We start from the raw sequence: 22,259 nt of genomic DNA, 5'->3' as shown, positions 1-22,259 counted from the left end.
GCGTACTTTTTATTTTTAGATTCAAATATTAATAACTACATTTTATTTCAGTATTTAATTTATGTATTTCTGTTTTATTAAATGCTAGCTTTTTTCTCGTCCATAAATGTTTATTTATTTACCAAGTTGATTACGAAATTGTACTCATTTTTAGTTCGTGAGAGGGGAATCTATCACCATACTTTCCCTTAAACACATCTGTTGGACTTTTATTAAGTAGAATACTTAATAATTTTTTTTTTTTTTAATGGAGAGTAGAAAACGCATTGTGGATGCATTATCGGCAGCTCCTGTTACTCTCGCTTCTCCTTATTTGTTCCTCAGTCCTCATTTTTTAATGAGTGATTTTTCTGACAAAGGGAGAAGAAAAAGCTGTTTTCTAGGTTGGCAGTATTTTGTGCGAACAGTTGGCAGAGATGGTGGAAATTTTCTGTTTCTATGTCTATCTTTGTAGCCATGTCACTAGTAAGGGTGCTGGAGGTAAACGTTTTATCTGGGCTGACGTTATCTGCCTGATAGTCAGGGACCCGAACCTTGGATTAACCACTAAGGAGGCTGTCCTATCAGCAGGTGCAAAGTACTGGGGCTGCTGTATTGCCATTTGGTGAATGGATTCTGGACCATGCAGTAGCTTTTGGTGGGGCCTCTCGATGCCATATTAGTGGGTAATTGTTACGGTTTACCTTATCATGAGCTACAAAAAAAAGAAAAAAAATTCTTTGTTTCTTTTTCTCTCTTAGTTTCCCCTCTCTGTCCTGCTCTAAGTAAATCTGACGACCTAGTCCACAAATTCCAAAATTTCATGATGACAAGTTTCAAGAAAAAATACACGATTAAACCCGGTTCTCCAACTTCCAACGTAGACCCCTACTACCATGTCTCCTTCTCCAACATCAGGGGTCTATGTTCTAACCTTCCAGAGGTTGAAACCCAATTACAGGAGACTAAACCAGACCTTTTATTTTTAAGCGAAACTGGCATTGGACAGGCCATTTCCCTAGAAGAGTTCGCAATTAAAGGATACTCTAACTTAACTTCTAAATCTGACCCCCAAGATCGCCATGGGCATGGAATATGTGCCTATATTAAAGATGGCTTTCCATGTGGTAGGGACATCTCTAGAGAAGATCCTAAATTACCCTATATGTGCTTCCGGGTTGCTTTAGCTCACACTACTGCATTTATATTTACTCTCTATCGCCCCCACAACAGCGGAGTTACCATCTTTAAAAGCATATCTGAGAAAATTGACAAAGTTCTATCTGCTTATCCTTCAGCTAACATTCACGTATGTGGAGACTTCAATGTTCACAACGTCGAATGGTTGACCCACTCAAACAAGATCGACGATGAGGGGAGGTTCTGTCCTGATTTCTCCATTGCCTATGACCTCACTCAGATTGTTCAGGAACCCACCTGTGTGCCCGACAATGACGGCCAGTATGCGAGTCTACTAGACCTTTTTCTCACAACTTGCCCTGAACTATGTTCAGTTTCTGTTCTGTCTCCTCTTGGATCTTCCGACCACTCTGTTGTATCAATTAAGATAAAAATGAAATGTAATAAGTTCCCAGACGTACCTCTCCATCGTACAGTATATAGATACACTAAGGCTGACTGGGATAGCTTCCGTACATTTATATCGGATCTACCTCTGTGTTCCATGTTTAAAAAGGATGTGTCCTCTATAGTATCAGACCTGACAGAATGGTTAATTGTAGGTATAGACCGTTTCATACCATCCAAAAAAGTTCCAGCAAAAACCTAACAGCCAGCCATAGTTCTCTCAGAATGTGGTGCTGCCATTGCGCACAGAACTCACTTTTTCCACTGCTTCCAACGTAATAGATGTATGGAAACTAAAGCCACTGTCAGGACTGCCAGCAACCATTGTAAGAAAGTAATAAAGAACGCAAGAGAGTTGTATGCTCAATTCGTTAAGCCCAAAGTAGCTGAGCAGCGGCTTGATTCCCACCAGTTTTGGCAAATAGCAAACAGAATCCTGAACAGTAGCGTGTGCTCTATCCCAACTATTATCAATGGACCTGAGGTAATCTCGTCAGCATCAGACAAAGCCAAACTCTTTGCCAAGAATTTTGCAGCTAATTCTACCCTTTGCGACCAAGGCTGCCAACCTCCAATATTTCCTCCTGTATCAGAAAACACGCTAAGTGATATACGTATATCTGTACGTGATGTTGCCAAGCTAATCAAAAACCTTGATTCCAGTAAAGCAACTGGCCCTGACGGTATTCCAATTATAGTACTCAAAAAACTTCAACCTGAACTAGCGCCCATACTTACAAAACTGTTTAAACGTTGTCTTAAGGAGAATAGTTTCCCATCTCCCTGGAAAATTTCATCAGTATGCCCTGTATTTAAGAATTCAGGTGATCGCTCATCCCCCTCTCAGTACAAGCCAATAAGTCTCCTGTGCGTCATGAATAAGTTGCTGGAATTTGTGTTAAATACAGAAGTAATCAACCATCTCAACAAAAATAACCTTCTTAGTGACACTCAATATGGTTTCCGTTCTGCTAGATCTACAGCAGATGTGCTTACAGTTATATCTCATAGGATTAGAAAATCTCTCAACGGAGGCAACCTTTCTAGGGCAATTGCTCTTGACATATCTAAGGCCTTTGATAGGGTATGACATAAAGGTTTACTTCACAAGATCTCTAGCTATGGTATAGCTGGAAATGTCTTCTCAATTATTAAATCATTTCTTTCTGATAGGTTCATAAGAGTAGTAGTTGAGGGGCAAAAATCAGAAGCTCACAGTATTAATGCTGGTGTCCCTCAGGGGTCCATGCTGGGCCCAACTCTTTTCCTGATCTACATTAATGATCTTCCAAATCACATCCTTACATCATTTGTAGACATTTATGCTGACGACACTACCATTTATGGTAGCACATCTAAGACAGTAAACAACCAAGTTCTCTCCGATTCTCTCTCCTCTGATCTTGAGCACGTAGTACAATAGGGAAAGGAGTGGCTAGTTACTTTTAATGCATCTAAAACCAAGCTTCTCTCTTTACATCATCAACATTCTGATCCACATCTGGCATCAATTGAAATGAATGGCTCTCATCTTCAGGAGGCCTCCAGTTTTGACAAGCTTCTGGGCTTGACCATTACTCCTGATCTTAAATGGAATACGTACATCAAATCTGTTGCCAAGGCCGCTGGAAAAATTGCGGGATCTTTCTATCGATCCGGTAGATATCTCACTGCTGATGCAATTCTCTATCTATATAAGAGCCAGGTTCGTCCAAGGATGGAATATTGTTGCCACATCTGGGCAGGAGCTGCTAGAAAGGACTTGTCCTGCCTTGATAGAGTTCAAAATAGACTTCATAGCCTCGTAGGAGATGTCTTTTTCTCTTCCCTGCAACCTCTATCTCACAGAAGAGATGTTGCGAGTTTGTCTCTGATGTATCGTTATTTTCATGGAAAGTGTTCGACTGAGCTTCAGTCTATGGTCCCCCCTCACCTAACTTTCACAAGAAACACTCGTCTAGCTGAAAACACTATCAATAATTCCCCCCACTCTTTATCTGTGCCTAAACCTAAACGTAGATTCCATGAACAAAGCTTCTTTCTTAGAACTGCACGCCTGTGGAATTGTCTTTCGTTTTCCTGCTTTCTGGCTGACTACAATATGGTTGTGTTCAAGTCTAACGTAAATAAGTTCTTGATGAGCCGTTCCATATAAGTTATTAAATTTACCGAATGTTCATTACTAATGATTACTATAATGTCCAATTTCTACTGTACACTCTTTAACCCTTATCCTTGAGTGGCCTCTTGGCCTTGATAATGTGGTGATGCCTATCTAAAAAAACAAAAAAAAAAAACGTGATCTTAATTGAAACAATTGAATGATCCCAGCAGTGACAGAACAGTCGATGAACACTGTTCAGGATAAATTGTCAGGAAAAGACTAAAATGTTAGCATTAGGTACTTAAGTTACAATCTGTGTTAAATGAAAAAATCATCACAAAATCTCACTTGATCATTAGTGGACTAACCATTCAACATTGTGAAAATTAAATTCATCACAAACATGAATGTTGATAATCAATTTTCTCAGAGATACTCTCAAAGATAATAACTGTCATTATGGGAACAAAGATGAATATGATGCTGTGCTATACAGAAACACATATAGGGTAATTCAAGTCTTCTTTGAGGATGTTCCTATTAGATGGAAAGCCTTTCCTAATGTAAGCACAAATTCTATATCCATGGTGATCATAAGGATCAGATTTTAATGTCGTGTTTGAGTAACTTTTAATCATGAAATCCCCAGTTAAAACTAACAGGCTGATGTCAGTTTCACACATAAAGAATAACTCTGGTTGAGTCTCCTGTAAGTGGATTTCAACCATTGGAAGGTTGGAAGTCAGACATTTAATATTGGAAAAGGAAACCTGATATTATGGATTCCATATTAGAAGTAATGGGAATTTTATCATGACGTCCAATGAAGGTTATCCCATTGCCCAACAAAAAGGGGGGAAAAAACGAAAGAATACTACGATAAACAATTTAAAAAAAAAAAAAATAAATGGAAAGGTAAATAGGGAAAGAAAGATATAGTCAGTTTTATGTTCACCAAATACAGTGTCTGCCAAATTAGTCCCTCTGGCGGTTCTCAAAGAACTCCATTAACAATATTGTAAGGGATAGTAGGGGTAAGAATATAGGTGTAGTCAGGACTTACTGCATGTCAAAGAACTTAAATAAAACACGTCAACACTTAATCTTTTTAAAAGAGGGTGTATGTAAATTACCTCCCTTACGCCATTAACTTTAATGTTCTCATTCGAGAAAATTTCAATCCTCTTGGTTCTGTAATCCAAGAAAATAATCCAAATCTTCTGTAGTGTAATGTATTTCTATAGAAGATTTCTTGGTTCCTTTTGACGTGAATTCTAACGCCTCACTGGAGTTAGTATTCTTTTTTTACAAGACCAATTCTAGGCCTTAAAATAGTTCTGTCTTCCTCGGTGAAGAGGTCGTTGTACTTTCGTTTACAACTGATTTTTTAAACAGTATTTTCTGACTTATTCTGTGTTGTCTTCCTTGACGAATCCTGCTTGAAGAAAAAGAAACCAAACCACTGGTTTCTCTTGTTTAAACTTGCGATTTTTAACATCTTTTCTCTTGATGCAGGATAGCGAGTCGACTTCTTTCTCATATTGAAAACTTCCCACAAATGGCGCACACATCTTTTATCAATCGAAAAGCACGCATTCAACACATGATATAACAAGCAGTAGCAGCACAAGATACACCAAGAAAAGGGGGGGATCAAGAAGGGGAGGGAGAGAGAAGGAAAGACAGAAGGTGGAAAATAAAATTTCTACAGAAGTTGATGAACTGAGTTTAAGCTTATCTTTTCAATTGCATTCAAGCATCCTCAAATAATATTATATTATTGGGATTTATTTATTATCTTGATCATTTGTATTTTGAAATCTAATTTTTTTGTCATGTAATTTGAAAGGTCAGTGACAATACCATCAAAATGGTATTAGTGATTTAAATACTTCACAAATCTATCAATGCATGGTTGAACTCTAAGCTGAATTTTTGGTAAGCACTGTTTCCAAACCCATAAATTCAACTGTATCCTAGCAACTGCAAATGTCCTTGAGTTGAGTGTGATACCATTGTGATTAGATATACATAGCTATTCTACAAGAAATTGTGCCCGACTAAATCAGTATGTCATCGATACACTTGGTATAGGTGGGAGGTGTGCAATGATTTATTTATAGTTTTCTTGCTTCTTCCTATTATAATATTAGGTCATGATTTATCAAGGTCAAGAACCATTTGAGGATAAGTGTTAGTTAAACAGGAATAATTGCTAAAGATGAGGAACACTATATGTATTGTGATAAGAAAATGAGTTATTTATGCAAATGTCTTACAAAGAGTAATCAAATATGGGAGATCAGTCAAACACATTTCATGAAAATAATGAGAAAGTAGAAAGAGACTAACAACATCTTTTCTATGAAAAAGGGGTTGTAGAAAAGAGAAGAGATCAGCACCCACCATTAGATTTTGTAGTTGATTTTATATTCTGTCAAAACAGGAAAGGGCACTTTGTGTGACACCTTCCCAGATGTAGCAGCAGTAGTTCATCTTTTGGTGTATAATAAGTCTAATATAAGTAGAAGATTGCATCTGAAGTCTGGTACTTACTGGAGTGGTAGCATGATCCAACTATTTTTCCAGCAACAGACTGAGTATAATATCAAATCTGCTATGTAATAAAGTCATGATTTTGTGCGACTGGACATGAGCATTTGCTATAAGTTTTTTCTCATTTTGTATTGTAGCAATTAAACTATTAAATTAGTTATCAAGTGTTATTTACATTCAGAACAGTATAACAGATTAATCTTTCAATTAATACCATATATAATCACACCTAAAGCCTGAATAGAAATCAGTTGAATTTCTTTAACAAGATTGTATCTGAACACGAGCAGCTCTACTGCAGCTAAGGAGCGGAAACAGAGAATACTGAATATCTATGTTGAACAATTCAGCCAAAATACTTCATTAAACACCGAAGATGGTTAAGTCATACCTAGAATAATGGATGCATTTTTATGTTTTAGATGACGAGCACTATGTGTGTTGTGGTAACAAAATGCCAAATGAGATGTTTACAAAAATCTTTTTCTAACAACTAAGGGATCGTTAGATGCATTTATAAAAGTATTATAAAGACAGTGTTTTAAAAACAGTAACTATGAAAAATATCAATTAGTAATAGATTTTTTGATTAATGGTTTAGCATCTCTACACAAATGGCGGCATAGATTATTAGAAAATAAAACTTATCCACATATTTCTGCATATATTTAAATACTTCTACTCTGCACTCAGCACAATGAAATCTGGTGTTTACAACAAGTTTAACTTTTCTATGAAAAAGATCACTGCAAAAAAGTATTACTATGCCTACAGCTAAAAGCAAACCAGACATAAATCGACTCATGACAGTTTTGTATAACAACAGATCATTATTTACACATAAAATGCAAAATAATTGCTTTTATTTTGTGGTGAAAAAAGACATAAAATAATTATATGTCTAGCAACATGCAAGAAATGTGGAAAAGTAGGACATTATTCAAATGTTTGTTAACCACTATGTGAACTCTAACAACAACCATAGCTAAACAATGTAATATCAGCAACAGCAATAGCCTTTATTACATCCTACTATTAGAGCTATTACTGCATGGACATATAATGAAGTATAAAACATATTAAATGTTCGACTTGATTCTGACTGTTCAGAAAGTTTTATTAATGAAAGTATTGCTTCAAAAATCAATATAAAAATAAAACTGCTAAATAAAAATTTGATGGCTTTGATATCTATGAATACTTTAACTTGTGGTTTTGTGTTGTGGATTTGGAGTTAAATGAAAACTCTAAGAAGTCTTACAATTTTGAAGAACTTATGTAGCAACATTTTACTCGGTCAAAATTTCCAAACATAATACATATCTATTCAAATAAAATATAGATGATCTAACCTTTATTTAATATCAATGACAAAAGTTATGGGGCCGCCCTCACAGCTGCTTCTATTGAAAAACATTCTGAAATTTCTATTCTTCATGAAAATACGATATATTTGAACAGTAATGTTGTATGAACAGGATGTCACAAATTCTGACGTTTTGCGTTGAAAAATGCTGGAAATAACTAAAGATCCAGTTTGCTGAAGAGAAAGTGGAGACTGAACAAAGCTAACATTCGAAATTAATAGCCTTTACCATAGAACGAAAAACAAGAGCTGACAAAGGAAAACAAAAATAAACTGAAGCAATAGAATACTAGTGCCAAATGCCAAGTAAGCTCTACAGATGATGATTGGTCTATAAGGCGTGTATCATGTCTGGAAATTACTCATAAATAACATACATCTTCCAAAACACACATTATACTCATAAAAAAACCCCGATACACATATAGTAATTAAGAAGACCAGCTTCTTCCAATACATAATCTGTGTATTGAAAAATTTTGGTTTTTTTTAATTACAATAATATGTGTAATTAAAAAAAGAGAATCGCATTGATCTTCTCCAAACTGACACACTCTCAATAAAATATATATGCATAAAATATATTTCTCAATAATATATATATATATATATAAAATATATCTCAATAAAATATATATATAAAATATATATCTAAATAAAATATATATATAATATATAGATCTCAATAAATGATATATAAACATATATATATCAATAAAATATATATAAAATATATATCTCAATAAAATATATATATAAAATATATGTATCAATAAAATATATACATAAAATATATATCAATAAAATATAATATATATATCTCAATAAAATATATATACATAAAATATATATCTAAATAAAATATATATATCAATAAAATATATATAAAATATATATCTCAATAAAATATATATACATAAAATATATATCTAAATAAAATATATATATATCAATAAAATATATATAAAATATATATCTCAATAAAATATATATACATAAAATATATATCTCAATAAAATATATGCATAAAATATATATATATCAATAATATATATATACATGAAATATATATCTCAATAATATATAAATACATAAAATATATATATCAATAAAATATATATACATAAAATATATATCTCAATAAAATATATATACATAAAATATATATCTCAATAAAATATATACATGACATATATATCTCAATAAAATATCTATCTAAAATATATATCTCAATAAAATATATACATGACATATATATCTCAATAAAATATCTATCTAAAATATATATCTCAATAAAATATCTATCTAAAATATATATCTCAATAAAATATCTATCTAAAATATATATCTCAATAAAATATCTATCTAAAATATATATCTCAATAAAATATCTATCTAAAATAAATATCTCAATAAAATATCTATCTAAAATATATATCTCAATAAAATATCTATCTAAAATATATATCTCAATAAAATATATATCTAAAATATATATCTCAATAAAATATCTATCTAAAATATATATCTCAATAAAATATATATCTAAAATATATATATCAATAAAATATATAAAAAAATATATATATCAATAAAATATATACATAAAATATCTATCTCAATAATATATATACATAAAATATATGAAAAATGTCAACTGTAGCGTCACTTCAATAACTGTATTTTGTAAACTAATAATCCAACTGGACTCAAATTTTGACACATGCGATTTGAAGGTTTTCAATTTAAAAAAAAATAATATTGATGTTTTATTAGTAACACGGTCAATAATGAATTATAATTCTTTCTTTTTTTACAATTGTCTGTTTTCTGCGTTTTCATAGAACTCTGTCTCTTTAAGTGCAATTATTTATATCTTTTTTGCACTTGGTTCACCGAGTACACTCGATGGTTAGCTTTTTTAAGTTCTTTTTCATGAGCCTTGTGGCTCTTCTTATTTTATTTTTCATTATTTACCGATTATTTTGTGATGTGTAGTGAAGTAGCAAAAATATACATCTAAAAATAAAAACAAGTTCATGGCTTTTTAAAATTCACACTAAAATTGTCTGCAATAGTGGATAAAGTACTTGGTAAAATTCAGTGGTGACACTTTTCTAGAGGTTAAATTCTTGACGAGGATGATAATCAAAATACAATGGCGAATTACTTCGGACTAACTCAGTCACGGCTGATGAAACATGTATTAAATAAAGAGTTCCATTTGAAATTCCGTGCAGTTTTACAAGATACACCTGAAGAAGGTTAGAGGTACATTGTGAAAATAACATTCAAGATAAGAACAGCAGTTCAAATAATTTGAATTATCAATTCTTATTTAAAAAATTCAGAAACATAATCGACGATTATTTCGTTTGAAGAAAACTTTTATATAATAAAATTGTAGTTTCGGTTTGTTCTTTTCTTTATTCACTAACTTCTAAAGTTTTGAAAACCGGCTCACATAATGATATCAATGCTTAAACTACATTAATGCAGGATATATGTCTGTGCTTGACATCCATAAAAATAAAATACTTTTTACTCTATTTTATTTATAACATGAAAATTATCAAAATTAAAAAATAAAATCGAAATGTTAATTAGAGCTTAGAGGAGGAGTGTACATATATTTTCATAGATTTCAGGGAAATGCTGAGTTTTTTTTGTTTTTTTTTAGGGTGAACGACTTGATTTACCAAAATTTATTTCAATTAATGTCACTTATTACTTATGTTCTCTCCCACCAAATTCACCTCACCCTAACACTCCCACCAAATCAGTGCTGGGCTGTGCATCCTTTGGCCTCATCTCAAAAATAGAATATTAAAAAAATAAAAATAAAAATGGTAATATGATAAACATAGGGTTTTTCATTGAATTCAGGAAAACACTAGGCCCTCCTGTTAGCATTCTATAAGTTCTTAGACAAAGGTATTTAACTTGATTACTCACCAACAAACAAGAGGAAAGCATAAAAATAAAAGGTGCCTCCCCTCATTTACTTTCTACTGATTTCTTATTTATATTTCTGCCACCCGTCTTCTCTACTCTAATTAGTATTCACAAATCATTTCAATAAAACTTACCTGTAGTATAATTCATACTCCACATGGTAGCAAAGGAAAAACTACGAACAAGTTCACTTATTAGCAGCCCGATGACAAGCAGGATCCCCTCACTCAAAACTTTATTTTCTGATGACATATAATCCAAAATATGATGGATTAAATAAAACTAAAAACAGAAAAAATATATATTTCACAATTTATTCAAATATTGTTTCAATAACAAGTAATGAAGTAAAATAATTAATACAATCAAAATTGATATTAAAATCAAAGTCACAATTGTAGCAATTATGATCAGAGTTAAAGATTTATAGATTCGCGCACACATTTCAAACTTATCAGATTATTTGTTTCTATTATATAACACCAAGTGACATTTTTCTTCCAATAAATGGTCACCACTTATCAAGGCCAAAAGACACTTGAGGATAAGGTTCAATGACTGTTAAATGATGAACTACTATGAGAGTATTGGAAAATGATGGGCGGAAAGAATTTGGTTACTTAAATGGATGGTTCCATATTGAAATTTTAATCATTTTGCAGCTCTTATGGAAGTAGTTAAGAAGGTTATTTGAACATGCAATGGTATTTCTTACTACTTATGTGCATTTATTTTTATTATTAGAAACTTGCACAGACTCATTTGGATCTATCATTGACTGAATTATATTATGCTTATATGATTTGATAATTATGTTGCATATTGCTTTCCTGCACTTGTAAATGAAGGACTACAATTTAAATGAAACATGTTAATCTTATTTTCAACTACTTATCGAGGTTAGTTATTAGGTTGATACTCTTCTCAGCAGACGCATTAATGAGTAGCATGGATGCAAGTCTGACCTCTTTGACAGTTTGAAGGGAAGAAGATATCAGGGAGTTTGTGCATTCATCCTTCCCTCCTCTTTCTGAATGTCAGACTGCTACAAGTCCATTCTTGTTACAGTTAGGCCGCTAACATGACTGAGACCTACTTTCTTTTGTATTCATGTGCAATCTCTCATGTAGTGACTAGCTTGCGGTTTAGTTAGCCAATGCAAACATGTTCAAGTTTGCGTAGAAATACATCGGTCAATTCCAACTCTTCTACACATACTCAGATTTTCAGCCAATTCCACCTAGACACTTGATGCATAAATATGATTTGGTTCCAAGGAGCTGCAAACCTGACAAAACGTCAAATTCCTGGTTTCATCATGGGTTAGATGGGAAACGACCTCCAAGGCCGATATCAAGAGACACGAACTCAATTACATTTCTACTCTAATGATTACGCCAGCCGAATAACCTTGTCTTTTATTCTTATATTCATATATTACTCATTCCTTTTGGTTCCTACTTTGTTTGGCAATACTATTAAATAAAATTAATTGTAGAGAAGATGTTGACATTTTAAAATGAGCCTCAAGCTATAATCATGTAAACTCCTTCAAACTTAACAGGAATCATTAAGATGAGAGTGTGGCTGAATATTGGGAAGAGTAAACTTATACTCTTACGGAAACTTGCTATCACTTAAACCTCAATGGAAACCACAAGTTATAAATGGGAGTATGGAAACTGATAATAATATCTCATTATCCAAGAGGAAGCTGTGTTTTTTAGATGTACATGTTTAGGTTTCATTGTTTTATGTTGATTTCTATTAATAATCCATCTGTTACTAAATGATAAATAGGAAATTTGTTATGTTATAAATGACACACAAGTTTTGTAAATTTCATAAATGGCTCCATAGTTGAGAGTTTATAGATATATGCAAACAAAAGAAAACTCTAACATAAGCAAAATCACTTTGTAATTATGCACTTGCTGTGAAAAAATATACTTTGGGGGGATATACCTACATAAGTTTACTGGAATTACTTACACATGGATTTATTTATAATTGTTGGAATGCAGAGACTATTTTTGCTGCTATAAAATACTTAGTTACTGCTAATGCTTTTATTCCTTTTGGCACAGCAAAGAATAAATAAGTTTACTCTGTTTTACCTTTAGTATTTGTTGTAGACCCGTGCTAGAGGTCACAAATGAAAGAAACCACAATAAGTGTAAAGTGTATAAAATATAATATGTATTTATCATAAAGAATACAGGAGCCACTAAATGGTATGAGAGGAACGTGTTCGTAGCATGCGGTTAAACATAGTATGAATGTCTCCGTTTAGTCTCTGAAACCAATGGTATTCGTAGAACTGGTTGATTCCACTTAGTTCTCAAATAGGGGTGATTTGTACGCCACAACAGTATTATTGAATAAGTAGATATAAACATGCAATACAATTCTAAATTCCTAATTTGATCTGTTATCGTCAGCCAGTGTCTGGTCATAATGAATCATCCAGGACTATTATGTTATTGTGTTCGCGGACTGATACCAGTCTTCAGCTCGTGGGGCCAAAACTTCTGCATTTTATATACTGTACCTAATACTCCCACGTGCTCACTAACCAAAGTTTATGCTAACAACACAAAAGCAGTCCAGGTGGATTTGAGCAATACATCAGAAAGTAAACGTTTATCTATTTTTCAGACAAAAACAGATCCAACCTATTCTGACTTCTAGAAATTTTTGTTATTATTTTGGTCATGCTATAGTTTTGTAACACATAGAAGCAGTTCAAAACAAGTCATCATCATTGTTGTTGTTGTCGTCATGATGATGATGATGATGATGATCATCATCATCATCATCATCATCATCATCATCATTATCACCACTACCATCATATTAGCTTTAATATCCTTTTTATATGCTGGTATGTACTGAATGGCTTTTACAAATTGATTTACAAACTAATCTATCTCTGCTAGGTCTTTAGTTATCCCTCTTTCTCTCAGGTCAATCCTTATCACTTCCTCTCATGTTTTCTTTGGCTTACTCTGGTCAACTGCAATCTCCAATGTTCTATATCTACTGACCCAAAAATTCTCAACTATTCTTTCAATGTGGCCCCACCATCAAAGTCTCCTGACCATATATATATATATATATATATATATATCTGCCTACCTATCTATATATATATAAAAGTGAACGTGTCTGTGTGTGTGGGTGGGGGGGTATCTGTGTACATTTCCCTACGCAATAACTCTGTCAATATTTAGTCTACAGACTCGAAATTTAATATACAGGGTACTGAGATTTGGAAAAATCTTTGTAATCCGTTTTTGGCCAGAAATTTGGCTGTTAAGGGGTAAAAGTTCAACGATTTGATCTTTGAGAACTCTACCAAACTCCTCCAACAATTTTGGGTCTACACACTTGAAATATTAGATATAGGTTCTTTAGGCAGGGATCTAACTTAATAACTTGATTTGAGCCCAAAACAATAAATGTTAAGGGGTCATAATAGGGGTCAAATTTTAAAAATTTACCACTTTTTTTTTTTTGCTCAACATACACCTCCAAATACCCGGGCAATGCCGGGCTGAAATGCTAGTATATCTATAAAAGTGAAAGTGTGTGTGTGTGTGTGTGTGTGTGTGTGTGTGTACATTTCTCTACACAATAACTTTGTCAATTTTAAGTCTACAGACTCGAAATTTGATATACAGGGTATTGAGATATGGGAAAATCTTTGTAATCCGTTTTCGGCCAGTAATTTGGCTGTTAAAGTTCAACGATTTGACTTTTGAGAACTCTACCAAACTCCTTCTCCAATTTTGGGTTTAAACACTTGAAATTTGATTTGAGCCCCAAACAATAAATGTTAAGGGGTCATAATAGGGGACAAAGTTAAAAAGAAATGTGACCGCTTCGGTCTCTACCAAATTACTCAGAGAATTTCTGGTCTAAACATTTGAAATTTTACATAAAGAGTATTCAAAGATAGGGCAAACTTTTTAATCAGTTTGGGTCGAAAATTTGAGTTACCAATATATAAATATATGTATGTATGTATGTTTGCATGTCTGCTTAAAACTTTCGACAGAGGCGACGGTTTTCACAAGATCATTAATGTTTTGATTTTGACGTTTCAGACGACAAATATAAAAAAATTGGCTAAAAACATTAATATCTTCACCTTCAACTGGGCATTTTTCTACTGGGGGGGGGTCGCTTTTTTCGACGAATTTTTCGAAAGTCATCCTCCTCTTTCGATTGTCTAGCCTTAATTAAAACCTATGTCACTTCCAGTTTGGCAGTGGCCATAACAGCAAAGATGTCAGGTTTTTTTCCCATTCTTTTCCTCCTTTGCGGTATGGGTTCGAGCCTGCCTTCATACTACCACATTTTTTTTTTTTGCTCAACACACACCTACAAACACTCGGGCAACACCGAGCACCCACGCTAGTATATCTATAAAAGTAAAATGTCTGTCTGTCTGTGTGTCAGTCTGTGTACATTTCCCTACCAAATAACTCTGTCAATTTTCGGTCTACAGACTCCAAATTTTAGATATGGAATATTGAGATTTGGGAAAATCGGTTTTTGGCCAGAAATTTTGCTGTTATGGGGTCAAAGTTCAACGATTTGACCTTTGAGAACTCTACCAAACTCCTCTGCCAATTTTGGGTCTAAACACTTGAAATTTTAGATATACGTTCCTCGGACATAGATCTAACTTTATAATTCAATTTGAGCCCAGAACAATAAATGTTAAGGAGTCATAATAGGGGTCAAAATTTGAAAAAAATTGATCTCTGCGGTCTCAACATTTTAATATAATTTGAGTCCAAAACAATAAATGTAAAGTGTTCAAAATTGGGGTCAAAGTTTTAAAAATTTCGATCTCTGCGGTCTCTACCAATATTTCTCTATGGTAGTTAAGGAAGCCTATTATATAGAAAGGCATTACTGTACATATTCACACTTTTTAATATATACATATGCACATAAAGTTATGAACAGTACATAGAGCCAGAGCAAAGCCAGGCGGAATTGCTAGCATATATATTGTGAAAATGAAAGTGCCCCACTTCTATCAGTTTCATATTCAATCATCTTCTATGCTTGAATATATTGAATACAGAATTAACAAAAACAGGACAGTTTTAATTTTGAAGAAATAAAGTACAATATGATTGAAAATTTACTCCCGTTATGTCATCATTTAGTATTACAAATAAAAATGATGTACTTAATTTATTTTTAGTCTATATTCACTGTTGTTATGCTATAAAAAATGGCTGGGTAAAAAAGAGAAAACAAAAAAGATAACTTACTGGTGTGAACAAACTGCACGTTAAACTGATGATAAGAAAGAAACTGGCTAAAATCATTCTGGTTCTTATAAATTGTATGAAGACATTCTTAAAAGAAGCTGCAGAACCTTTTTTATCAACTTCATCATTCCATAAATTTTCAAGCCTAGAAAAGAAATGTAAAGAATCGGAACTTTTTCTTAAAACTGAACTTCTTTTTTCAGACAATATTTGATATTTGTATATTTTCCAAAGTAATATAACCTTACTAAACAATAATAGCTAACTCTTATGGATATATTAATAATGTATATTCAATAAAGGATTATAAAGATACTAAATACAATTGTCATGTTGAGCCACCCATTAAGCTTAGGTTGGATTGCTTGAATCAAGGAAAAAATGAGCTTGGAAAGCTAGTTAAATATTTTAGCATAAAAATCAAAATCAAAATTAGTCTCCTTCTGCTCGCTATCTCCTTCTATCTTTCTTTTCCCTCTTCAATTAAGGATTAAATAGTATTACTATTTTGTGACATTTCCTTTCTTATCTTAAGTTTTATAGTTATTTTTATTACATTTAATTTTTAATAAACTGGGAGAGAGTGATGGAAGCAAATGTGATAGACACCGTATAAAGTAAAAGAATACATAGGCCAGACAGAAGCACTTAGTAAGAGATGAGTAACTTGATGAATTAATTGCAAATTACGAATAATTAGAACATTTAAAACGAAACTAAGAAATATTTTAGCATCTATTTTGTGTCATCAAAAGCAAAAAAGCTGTTAGGAAACATACGTTGATTCACTAAATTTTAGTATGATAATAAATCTAATAATACATTTAATAATACATTTAATAATGCATTTAATAAATGTCTGAGTATTGCATACTATTTGGCAGTAATATACTTTTAAAGTTAAGTATAGATATAAGTCGTCAGGTGCAGTGGGTTATATGATATGATTGACACGGTATGATCTTGAAGTAAGCAGAGGATCTATATAAGAAGTAGATAGTTCATTGCTTAGCATAATGATGTGTTAATTGCTGCATAAATGTTAATAAAGTCGGACATAATATAAATCCTTATAAATTTAGAAGCAACTGCATGACTTAAGTGACTAACATTTAGATGATAACATTCTTTTTCCTTCTTCATGACTATACAAGAGAAAAGTATTAAGTGACTAACATTTAGATGATAACATTCTTTTTCCTTCTTCATGACTATACATGAGAAAAGTATTAAGTGACTAACATTTAGATGATAACATTCTTTTTCCTTCTTCATGACTATACATGAGAAAAGTATTAAGTGACTAACATTTAGATGATAACATTCTTTTTCCTTCTTCATGACTATACATGAGAAAAGTATTAAGTGACTAACATGTAGATGATAACATTCTTTTTCCTTCTTCATGACTATACATGAGAAAAGTATTAAGTGACTAACATCTAGATGATAACATTCTTTTTCCTTCTTCATGACTATACATGAGAAAAGTATTAAGTGACTAACATTTAGATGATAACATTCTTTTTCCTTCTTCATGACTATACATGAGAAAAGTATTAAGTGACTAACATCTAGATGATAACATTCTTTTTCCTTCTTCATGACTATACATGAGAAAAGTATTAAGTGACTAACATCTAGATGATAACATTCTTTTTCCTTCTTCATGACTATACATGAGAAAAGTATTAAGTGACTAACATCTAGATGATAACATTCTTTTTCCTTCTTCATGACTATACAAGAGAAAAGTATTAAGTGACTAACATTTAGATGATAACATTCTTTTTCCTTCTTCATGACTATACAAGAGAAAAGTATTAAGTGACTAACATTTAGATGATAACATTCTTTTTCCTTCTTCATGACTATACATGAGAAAAGTATTAAGTGACTAACATCTAGATGATAACATTCTTTTTCCTTCTTCATGACTATACATGAGAAAAGTATTAAGTGACTAACATTTAGATGATAACATTCTTTTTCCTTCTTCATGACTATACATGAGAAAAGTATTAAGTGACTAACATCTAGATGATAACATTCTTTTTCCTTCTTCATGACTATACATGAGAAAAGTATTAAGTGACTAACATCTAGATGATAACATTCTTTTTCCTTCTTCATGACTATACATGAGAAAAGTATTAAGTGACTAACATCTAGATGATAACATTCTTTTTCCTTCTTCATGACTATACAAGAGAAAAGTATTAAGTGACTAACATTTAGATGATAACATTCTTTTTCCTTCTTCATGACTATACAAGAGAAAAGTATTAAGTGACTAACATTTAGATGATAACATTCTTTTTCCTTCTTCATGACTATACAAGAGAAAAGTATTAAGTGACTAACATTTAGATGATAACATTCTTTTTCCTTCTTCATAACTATACATGAGAAAAGTATTAAGTGACTAACATTTAGATGATAACATTCTTTTTCCTTCTTCATGACTATACATGAGAAAAGTATTAAGTGACTAACATTTAGATGATAACATTCTTTTTCCTTCTTCATGACTATACATAAGAAAAGTATTAAGTGACTAACATCTAGATGATAACATTCTTTTTCCTTCTTCATGACTATACATGAGAAAAGTATTAAGTGACTAACATCTAGATGATAACATTCTTTTTCCTTCTTCATGACTATACAAGAGAAAAGTATTAAGTGACTAACATCTAGATGATAACATTCTTTTTCCTTCTTCATGACTATACATGAGAAAAGTATTAAGTGACAAACATTTAGATGATAACATTCTTTTTCCTTCTTCATGACTATACATGAGAAAAGTATTAAGTGACTAACATCTAGATGATAACATTCTTTTTCCTTCTTCATGACTATACAAGAGAAAAGTATTAAGTGACTAACATTTAGATGATAACATTCTTTTTCCTTCTTCATGACTATACATGAGAAAAGTATTAAGTGACTAACATCTAGATGATAACATTCTTTTTCCTTCTTCATGACTATACAAGAGAAAAGTATTAAGTGACTAACATTTAGATGATAACATTCTTTTTCCTTCTTCATGACTATACATGAGAAAAGTATTAAGTGACTAACATCTAGATGATAACATTCTTTTTCCTTCTTCATGACTATACATGGGAAAAGTATTAAGTGACTAACATTTAGATGATAACATTCTTTTTCCTTCTTCATGACTATACATGAGAAAAGTATTAAGTGACTAACATCTAGATGATAACATTCTTTTTCCTTCTTCATGACTATACATGGGAAAAGTATTAAGTGACTAACATTTAGATGATAACATTCTTTTTCCTTCTTCATGACTATACATGAGAAAAGTATTAAGTGACTAACATCTAGATGATAACATTCTTTTTCCTTCTTCATGACTATACATGGGAAAAGTATTAAGTGACTAACATTTAGATGATAACATTCTTTTTCCTTCTTCATGACTATACAAGAGAAAAGTATTAAGTGACTAACATTTAGATGATAACATTCTTTTTCCTTCTTCATGACTATACATGAGAAAAGTATTAAGTGACTAACATCTAGATGATAACATTCTTTTTCCTTCTTCATGACTATACAAGAGAAAAGTATTAAGTGACTAACATTTAGATGATAACATTCTTTTTCCTTCTTCATGACTATACATGAGAAAAGTATTAAGTGACTAACATCTAGATGATAACATTCTTTTTCCTTCTTCATGACTATACATGGGAAAAGTATTAAGTGACTAACATCTAGATGATAACATTCTTTTTCCTTCTTCATGACTATACATGGGAAAAGTATTAAGTGACTAACATTTAGATGATAACATTCTTTTTCCTTCTTCATGACTATACATGAGAAAAGTATTAAGTGACTAACATCTAGATGATAACATTCTTTTTCCTTCTTCATGACTATACATGAGAAAAGTATTAAGTGACTAACATCTAGATGATAACATTCTTTTTCCTTCTTCATGACTATACATGAGAAAAGTATTAAGTGACTAACATTTAGATGATAACATTCTTTTTCCTTCTTCATGACTATACATGAGAAAAGTATTAAGTGACTAACATCTAGATGATAACATTCTTTTTCCTTCTTCATGACTATACATGGGAAAAGTATTAAGTGACTAACATTTAGATGATAACATTCTTTTTCCTTCTTCATGACTATACAAGAGAAAAGTATTAAGTGACTAACATTTAGATGATAACATTCTTTTTCCTTCTTCATGACTATACATGAGAAAAGTATTAAGTGACTAACATCTAGATGATAACATTCTTTTTCCTTCTTCATGACTATACATGAGAAAAGTATTAAGTGACTAACATCTAGATGATAACATTCTTTTTCCTTCTTCATGACTATACAAGAGAAAAGTATTAAGTGACTAACATTTAGATGATAACATTCTTTTTCCTTCTTCATGACTATACATGAGAAAAGTATTAAGTGACTAACATCTAGATGATAACATTCTTTTTCCTTCTTCATGACTATACATGAGAAAAGTATTAAGTGACTAACATTTAGATGATAACATTCTTTTTCCTTCTTCATGACTATACAAGAGAAAAGTATTAAGTGACTAACATTTAGATGATAACATTCTTTTTCCTTCTTCATGACTATACATGAGAAAAGTATTAAGTGACTAACATCTAGATGATAACATTCTTTTTCCTTCTTCATGACTATACATGAGAAAAGTATTAAGTGACTAACATCTAGATGATAACATTCTTTTTCCTTCTTCATGACTATACATGAGAAAAGTATTAAGTGACTAACATCTAGATGATAACATTCTTTTTCCTTCTTCATGACTATACATGAGAAAAGTATTAAGTGACTAACATCTAGATGATAACATTCTTTTTCCTTCTTCATGACTATACAAGAGAAAAGTATTAAGTGACTAACATTTAGATGATAACATTCTTTTTCCTTCTTCATGACTATACATGAGAAAAGTATTAAGCAATACTTTAAGGCCCCGGCCTTTGATAAAAACACAAAACAAAACATAGTATCCATGAAGTGGATATATAAGACAGGTTAGCAAAACAATTTCTTATTCTCCTCCAATGTTTGATAATAAATAAAACTGACATTATTTTTGGCATCAATTAAACAGCCTCATTTCTGTCTGACGTTACCAAAATGTAAGCATGCAATTTTTTATGACATAAATTATGTCTCTTCTTTATTTAAGCTGCCTGGTTTCACAACGCACCTATTTAGTATATATATATTTACATAAGCTTGCTTTCATTTTATCTTGTAAAATATATTATCCTTCTTATTTGTATTGTGATGTGACATCATAGCAGGCTCATAGAGCATCAATAACCCCCTCAATTTGAGCTACTAGACAGGCAGCCGAGCCCTTACCTCTTCTATGCCTACAAGCAATGTCTGGAAGTCGGCTAGACAAAGAAACCCCTACCCATCTCTCTCTCTCTCTCTCTCTCTCTCTCTCTCTCTCTCTCTCTCTCTCTCTCATGCTCTCCCTACAAAAGTAAAAGGAAGGAAAAACTCAAAGTCACCTAGCAACAAGCAAATATTACAACAAAATGGACAAAGGTCACTAAGTGGTTTATTTTAAAAAGGCGAAAATGAAACAGTGTTAGCACAAAAAGCAAAAGCCATAAGTAGCCAAAACCTTCTTCAAAATTTATTCTATGTATGGCTGACACTTAGAACAGACGCCCAAAGCACTGCATCTCATTAGCTATAGTGTGAATCTGCAACATGTCAATCCACATGCCATGTGGCCAAGTCAATTCATGTGGAGATGACTAATAATAATAATAAGCTGATATTGTTATGACACAGTGTGCTGGTAGTATTAGTATTAGTCTAGGAAATAACGTAAGAGAAGACACAAGAGATATTTGTTAGCTACTGATGGGGAGCAGAATGGTTCTAATGAAGAATTTCATACATTAATTATGGTATTTAGTACAAATTTAGCATTTTCTCAAAATTTCAATTAACCTTGTAGTGAAGATATATTTTTACCAGAAAATGTTGAGAAAGAGATTTTTATTAAGAAAATTTTTTTTCAGAAACAAACCTCATGAGATTGTGAAAACTGCTTTCATTTAGAGAACAATCCCACAGTTGTACTGAATCAATTCCATTTTTATAAATCTTCCATACAATGTTTCCAAGCCAACTTGCTGTCATATAGGAGAAACAACCAGCATATTTCATTGGAATCTCATTATCAACTCTGTATTTGAAAAATAAAAATAAAACCTGTGAATTGTTGAAATGATCAATCAAAAATAAACACAAATGTAGAAATTCATGCTTTCCATGTTAATCAGGAGGTAAGATGCAATTTTATCTCGACTTAAGGATGTTTCAAAAATGTTTTTTGCATTTTACAAAAAAT

General features: G+C 31.8%; 1 protein-coding gene across 2 annotated transcripts in view; it reads right to left on the bottom strand.

Moving 5' to 3' along the window:
• The window catches only part of LOC145292023 (ATP-binding cassette sub-family C member 5-like), a 358,649-nt gene that overhangs the window by 277,827 nt on the left and 58,563 nt on the right, over positions 1 to 22,259 (bottom strand). For both annotated transcript variants that reach the window (XM_080138030.1, XM_080138031.1), the window contains exons 3-5: positions 21,936 to 22,094; positions 15,842 to 15,986; positions 10,682 to 10,829 (exon numbers count right to left, since the gene is read on the bottom strand). In XM_080138030.1, coding sequence (XP_079994156.1) covers positions 10,682 to 10,829; positions 15,842 to 15,986; positions 21,936 to 22,094 — 452 coding nt within the window. The remainder of the gene's footprint in view (positions 1 to 10,681; positions 10,830 to 15,841; positions 15,987 to 21,935; positions 22,095 to 22,259) is intronic.

Source organism: Euprymna scolopes, chromosome 13 (assembly GCF_053919585.1).
Source record: "Euprymna scolopes isolate OS-2025 chromosome 13, ASM5391958v1, whole genome shotgun sequence".
NCBI lineage: Eukaryota > Metazoa > Mollusca > Cephalopoda > Sepiida > Sepiolidae > Euprymna > Euprymna scolopes.
Note: the sequence above shows the minus strand (reverse complement) of the source record. Positions and strands in the feature narration are given on the sequence as shown.